At 44.0% G+C, this 7210-nt stretch overlaps 1 protein-coding gene across 3 annotated transcripts; it reads left to right on the forward strand.

Moving 5' to 3' along the window:
* Positions 1-655: 655 nt before the first annotated feature.
* LOC132447372 (uncharacterized) lies at positions 656-6368 on the forward strand. Of its 3 annotated transcripts, XM_060038069.1 has the most exons (4): positions 656-1044; positions 1236-1336; positions 2138-5188; positions 5657-6368. In XM_060038069.1, the coding sequence occupies exons 1-4, from the start codon at positions 810-812 to the stop codon at positions 5909-5911; spliced, it is 3642 nt and encodes a 1213-aa protein (XP_059894052.1). In that variant the 5' UTR covers positions 656-809; the 3' UTR covers positions 5912-6368. The 3 variants fall into 3 exon arrangements, with proteins under 3 accessions (XP_059894052.1, XP_059894050.1, XP_059894051.1); XM_060038067.1 differs by having other exon boundaries at positions 2138-6368; XM_060038068.1 differs by lacking the exon at positions 1236-1336 and having other exon boundaries at positions 904-1044; positions 2138-6368.
* Positions 6369-7210: the final 842 nt, after the last annotated feature.

Consider the following 7210-nt stretch of genomic DNA (forward strand, 5'->3'; position numbering starts at 1 on the left):
TGGATAATCCTAGGTCGTAACTACTACAACAAATTTACTGTGGGAGAAAGACTTCAGAAGGCTCAGATGTCGTCAGATCTTCAGCACGCACTGTTAAGGTCACTTGTTATGTCACTTGGTCAGTTGCTATAAGAAATAAAGTTTTAACTCGATGAGCCAAACAAGTAAAGAATGCGATTAGGGTTTTCTTTTTCTTTTCTAGCTCTAACCCCTCCTCTGGTGGACAGTGGTGCCAGATTGGGCGAGCTGAAGTGCGCCGCAGTCGTCTCTCCAGCAGGTGTCACTGTGGAGCAGCAAGTGGACACCATCGAGCGTGTCTTCAAAGAGCACATCACCACTAGGAATGCTTAGAGATAAGTTTGAACCTTTTTGAATTTATTAGTAGAAATTTACAATCTGCAATTCAAATATCTTAGATCAACTACATTTCGTACGACATTTGTTTCATGTGCCAATGCAATTATTATACAGTTTATTCGATTCTTCTTCATTGGGGTCCAGATGTTATGGAAATGTGCACATGGCATAGCAAGCTGAAGATGCAATAACTTCCTATTGGTCGATGGTTGTAACTTTAGTGTGGGGGGAGGGGGGGGCTAACCCTGCACCTGTCTCTGGCCACCGCCAAAGTCACAAATGCACAAATACAAGCACGCACACACGAGAGAGAGAGAGAGAGAGAGAGAGAGAGAGAGAGAGAGAGAGAGAGAGAGAGAGAGGAACCAACAGAGAAAGAGAGAGAGTTCCTTGTCTCCTCAGACTCCTGCTTGGTGAAAGTATAGACTGTGTGTTGAAGTATAAAGGCTACCATGATGACGTTGCTGCAAAATGGGGAGATTGTTGCGCACGATGGCCGATATGACCTGCCGTTTTTGTTCTGCATGTTTGGGAGACATGGCCCCGCCGTGGCCCTTCTCATAGCCCTGCTTCTGTTCCTGATGGGATTATTCAGTGTTTCCCAGAAGGTGCTGGCCCTCACCAGATACTTAAGGAGAAAAGCGCATCGTAAACAGGTGAAAAAGGATGCAGTCGTGGAGAAAACAGGTACAGAGTAAACGCCGTAACGTTCATTAATTCATCCTTAATGTCCCTTTCATGCACGTTTTTCTAACATCCTTATGGAAGGCCAGTCCCTGTGTGGTACAGAAGCACGAGAGGACAAGCCTGTTATAATAAAGATGTTGGTTAAGAAACAAAAAAGGATTAAGTTACTAACGAAATGTCATGTTCTTTAGAATTACCCAAGAGTGACACGCAGGTCCCACGGGTGTTTTACCCTGTTTGGGACACTGGGCCGGAGAAGAGGGCTGGTTATATTCCTAACAGCAGCATTGAAGTGAGTAGTAAACAGCAATGTCTTGAGAACTATGTTCTCAAAATAAAAAGAGGGTCAAAATGTCAAACATAATATGAACCCCAGACTTTGAGGCACACGAGATAAAGATAGGTGCAGTAATGTCTTTTCAGAATGATTCTGACCTTTAAACAGCCCCAAGTGGGCCTATTCAGTAATGTAACGTTTCTGCACCAGTGACAGTACATTAACAATACATTAACAACCCAAAGTAGGCCTATTCACCAATGCAGGATTTCTGCCTCAGTAACAATACATTAACAACACATTAACAACACCAAGTAGGCCTATTCATCAATCCAGGATTTCTGCCACAGTAACAATACATTAACAACATATTAACAACCTCAAGTAGGCTTCATCATTGAGAGATATATTGTCTCCACATTTATCCCCCACCATGTGCTTATTATACAGTATGAGCACAAAACAAACAATTACATTGAATAAAGAAAATAGGAATATATTCCATAACTCCCTGCACATCCCTTGCCATGGGTGTGCAGGGAGTTATGTTGTACGCTTATTTTGTTGGCAGTTTTATTGAAACCATGTACTTCCTAACTACCACAGCATATTTTCTATTGAATATATATATATATTTTTTTTTTTTCTGATGCCAGACATGTTGTATACATAAAATGTTACCGGAATATGCTATTGGCTAATTCTGCCCATTTCTAGGGTGTTGGCTGGGACATAACAAAAACACATACAACCTTTTATTAATGTTTTTACTACTGAGTTAACCCAATAATCTCATTTGTATATTTGAACCCACAGGTCTTCAGCCAAAAAACACACAATGAAGATGCTAGGGACCACAGCACTGTGGCCTCACTTGGTTTGGTCGAGTGCCAGACTGATTCCTCGCACGTTCATAGTGCTGTCGCATCTGCCAGGGAAATATATACACTCCATCAACAACCACAGGTCAATGAGATTCACATCACAGACAATAGTAGCTTGGACAGGGATCCAAATGAGGGACCAACTGTGGAACTTACAACGGGACTGTTTGTGGGGAACGTGGAAGAAGTGTGTTTGGACAATGGTGAGGCCCAAGATGAGGAGATGGGGGAAGGTTGTGAAAAGAGGGAGATATATAGGGGGTTGGCTATGGACAACTTTGAGCATAACAAATGTCCTCAATGGACAGACCATTCTGTTCTGTCATGTTTTCAGAATCAAAGTCCCCCTGAGCAGAACCCATCTCAAGAACATGATCAAGACTGTTTAATCACATCAGATATAACCAGTCCATCTCGGGAGGTACCAGAGGGTCCTGAAGATTATCTCTGCAGAAACCAGAACATGGTATCTGCAGATGTCGTCGTATGCAAAATGGATTCCTCTGATTTGTATTTTACTGTAGCTTCTGCCATGGATACAGGTCCAGTCCATCAACCACCCAAGATAAATGAGGAGATTCACATCACAGACAATGCTAAGTTCGATGAGGAACCAAATGAGGAATCAACGGTGGAACGTACAACTGGATTGCCTGAGGGGGATGTGGGAAAACTAAGTTTTGGCAACGTTGAGATCCAAGCTGAAGAAATGGGACAGTGTGAGAAGAAGATGGAGCTGGATATGGTGACCATGGAAAACCTTTCTGGGCCAGTGTGTGTCGAGAGCAAAAGTCTGCCTGAGACGCTGGCCCCTACAGAACCTGATGACGAATGTTTCATCACGAAAGAGGCAGCAAATCCAGACACCAACACCCTACCCCACCAACACCATACTGCTGAGGTAACAGTTCTAAAAACGAATGAAGGTGATTCAATCAATGTCCACAACACTGTAGAGTCTGCTGATGTCGTTGAGAATAAAACAGATTCCTCTGATGTCAGTAGTACTCTCGCAGTTGCCATGGATACAGATTCACCTCCCTTGTTCAGTGGTGATCTACCACAGACTGTCGGCCAAAGAGAAGAAGTTGTGTCAGCATCTGAAAACAGCGGGTCAGGCCTGGGTTTAGAAGACAGCTGGGACCCATCCATAAGAAGCATTGGAGAGGGGTCTGCTACTCAAAGCCTGCCTGGAAGCCCTGTGCCCCCTGGTCCATCTCAGGAGGATTCTGGTCCTGCAGAATCCAACGTGATTCCTGGTTCTGATTCGGTCCACCAACTTTTAAACCCAACAGAAACTCAGAACCAGCTCGGTGACATTTCTGAAGCTATCAGATATGGAACTGGGATTTACGCAAGTGATATTGCACCAGTTAGCAAGCAACCCTCAATCAGAGATGAAATTCACATCACTGACAATATTAACGTTGATTCGGAACCACATGAGGATCCAACTGTGGAACTTCAAACTGGATTGGCTGTGGGGAATGTGGAAGACGTGTGTTTGGACGACGTTGAGACCAAGGCTGGGGAGATGGCGGAAGGTTTTAAGAAGAGGGAGATAGATAGGGGGGTGACTATGGAAAACATTGAGCATAACCAAGGTCCCCCTGAGCAGCACCTATCTAAAGAACATTATCAAGACAGTTCCATTGATTCAGACATAGCCAGTCCTTCTGAGGATGTACCAGAGGTTCTTGAAAACGATGCCATTATGGACCAGAATACTGTAGAGTCTGCTGATGTTGTCGTATGCAAAACAGATTCCTCTGATGGTAATAGTACTGTAGCTTCTGCAGTTGATACGGACACACTCCAGCAACAACCCAAGATAAATGAGGAGATTCCAATTACAGAAACGACCATGTTTGATGAGGAGCCAACCGTGAAACGTAGAACTGGATTGTCTGAGGGGCATGTGGAAGAACTGTGTTTGGACAACGTTGAGTCCCAAGCTGAGGAGATGCGAAAGTGGGGGATGAAGATGGAGCTGGATACGGCAGAGACCATTGAAAATCTTTCTGGGCCGGTATGTATCGAGAGCCAAAGTCCCCCTGAGACACTGGCCCCTACAGAACCTTATGACGAATGTTTCATCACTAAAGATGAAGAACATCCAGACACCAACACTCATACTGCTGAGGTTGCAAATAAAACACATAATGAAGATGATTCCATCAATGTCCACAACAGTATAGAGTCTGCTGATGTCCTTGAGTATAAAACCGATTCGTCTGATGTCGGTAGTACTCTAGCAGTTGCCATGGATACAGATACACCTCCCTTGCTCAGTGGTCATTTACCACAGACTGTCGACCAGGTTGTGTCTGCATCTAACAACAGCAGGCCAGGCCTGAGTTTTGAAGAAAGCAGGAATCTATCAGTAAGCACCACCAGTGTTGGGTCTGCTACTCAAAGCCTGCCTGGATGCCCTGTGCCCCCTGGTCCATCTCAGGAGGATTCTGGTCCTGCAGAATCCAACGTGATTCCTGGTTCTGATTCGGTCCACCAACTTTTAAACCCAACAGAAACTCAGAACCAGCTCGGTGACATTTCTGAAGCTATCAGATATGGAACTGGGATTTACACAAGTGATATTGCACCAGTTAAACAGCAACCCTCAATCAGAGATGAGATTCACATCACTGACAATATTAACGTTGATTCAGAACCACATGAGGATCCAACTGTGGAACTTCAAACTGGATTGGCTGTGGGGAATGTGGAAGACGTGTGTTTGGACGACGTTGAGACCAAGGCTGAGGAGATGGGGGAAGGTTTTAAGAAGAGGGAGATAGATAGGGGGGTGACTATGGAAAACATTGAGCATAACCAAGGTCCCCCTGAGCAGCACCTATCTAAAGAACATTATCGAGACAGTTCCATTGATTCAGACATAGCCAGTCCTTCTGAAGATGTACCAGAGGTTCTTGAAAACGATGCCATTATGGACCAGAATACTGTAGAGTCTGCTGATGTTGTCGTATGCAAAACTGATTCCTTTGATGGTAATAGTACTGTAGCTTCTGCAGTTGATACAGATACACTCCAGCAACAACCCAAGAAAAATGAGGAGATTCCCATTACAGAAATGACTATGTTTGATGAGGAGCCAACCGTGGAACGTAGAACTGGATTGTCTGAGGGAAATTTGGAGGAACGCGGTTTGGACAACGTTGAGATCCAAGCTGAGGAGATGGGAGAGTGTGGGAAGAAGATTGAGCTGGATATGGCGGCGACCATGAAAAATCTTTCTGGGCCGGTATGTATCGAGAGCCAAAGTCCCCCTGAGACGCTGGCCCCTACAGAACCTTATGACGAATGTTTCATCACTAAAGATGAAGAACATCCAGACACCAACACGCATACTGCTGAGGTAACAGATAAAACGCCTGATGAAGATGATTACATCAATGGCCACAAAACTGTACAGTCTGCTGATGTTGTTGAGTATACAACTGATTCCTCTGAGGTTAATAGTGCTGTAGCTCCTGCAATAGATAAAGTCAACCAACCACCTCCGGTCAATGACGAGATTTACGTCACAGATAAGATAGACTTTGATGAGGAACCAGATGAAATACCAATCATAACTACAGACACGACCACTCCTCCTAATATAGTGACAGAAAGCAGCCAGACTTTTGAAGATGAAAACCCGGACACCACCCGGGTGAGGCACGAGGTTGGGGACTTGAACCCATAACCCTGGCTGGTGTTAACACCTTTCAATTTGGGAACACCATTCTACAAAAGGGTGCCTTTATGCGCAGTAGAGGGCATTCTGTTCCTCTCTCTGCTCTCAAACATCAGTTAATATATTACTAAACCATTTTTTCAGTACAACTTCTCTCCAGGTTCTAAGTCAGTAGATGAGTTAAAAGCACTTTTGAGTACAAAGCTCCGGTTACATCTCAGAGCTTTGCTTTGAGTGCAGGGTGCTAAGGCTAACATGCTAACGTGATGTGAAGTGAGCTGACTTTGGAAGGTTAGAGGTAAGCCCTAATATAGATCCAGGGCTTACAGATGACACCACAGTCAGTCACACACACACACACACACACACACACACACACACACACACACACACACACACACACACACACACACACACACACACACACACACACACACACACACACACACACACACACACACACACACGTCCACATGCTTCCTGTTCATCAGGCATGGAACTCTTAGACACGCTGACTGATAATCCCAACAGGGGCTCACGTTGGATCGCTGTGAAGACATGAGCGCCAAGCAGTGATTTGACCTCTGGCGTAGCCTTCCAACAGGGAATGCCACCACACAGTGATCTAATTGGACAATATATAGGGCAAACTTAAGTCTCATCAATAATTGTTTAGGATGTTTTCATTTGTTTTCATTTTTTCTCACTTGCCTGGCTTGTATATTGTGATGTATCATCCATCTGCTAATCTCAAAAGTTAGATGGATATAACAAACCACTGGGAGAAGAGAAGACACACACACACGCACACACAACCCCAGAAGCGATCATTCATGGATGTCCCAGTGTTTTAGAAATGTGTCTAACACGTTGACATGTTGCCATGGCTCTCAGCAGGTAGAGTGTATGTGACGTTTATGTTAATGTATGTGATCCGAGGTACGGCAGCCAGACCGGCCTGTAGGCAGCCAGACTATTTATAAAGCCTGCCTCTCCCCATTCTTCATGGTGTGACCTTCACTGTCAGTGCACAGGCCTGTAAAATGAGAAGCATGCACAGTTTAAAATAGAGACCTACAGGAGCCAACAGTGTTATTTATGTATTTTAGATACTGATTAGTATTATTTATATTGGATGACTCAGTTCAACTCAGATTCTCCAGAATCTGTAATCGTCGTTTATTTTTGTATTTGGGCAACATTGTTTTGTTTGTCAAATGAATTTGTAATAAAGAACAGATGTATTTAATAATGTATATGTATTATTTATAAGAATGAATTTGATGTGTGCACACTTATAGCTATGAG

The sequence above is a fragment of the Gadus macrocephalus genome, chromosome 19 (genome assembly GCF_031168955.1).
Source record: "Gadus macrocephalus chromosome 19, ASM3116895v1".
NCBI lineage: Eukaryota > Metazoa > Chordata > Actinopteri > Gadiformes > Gadidae > Gadus > Gadus macrocephalus.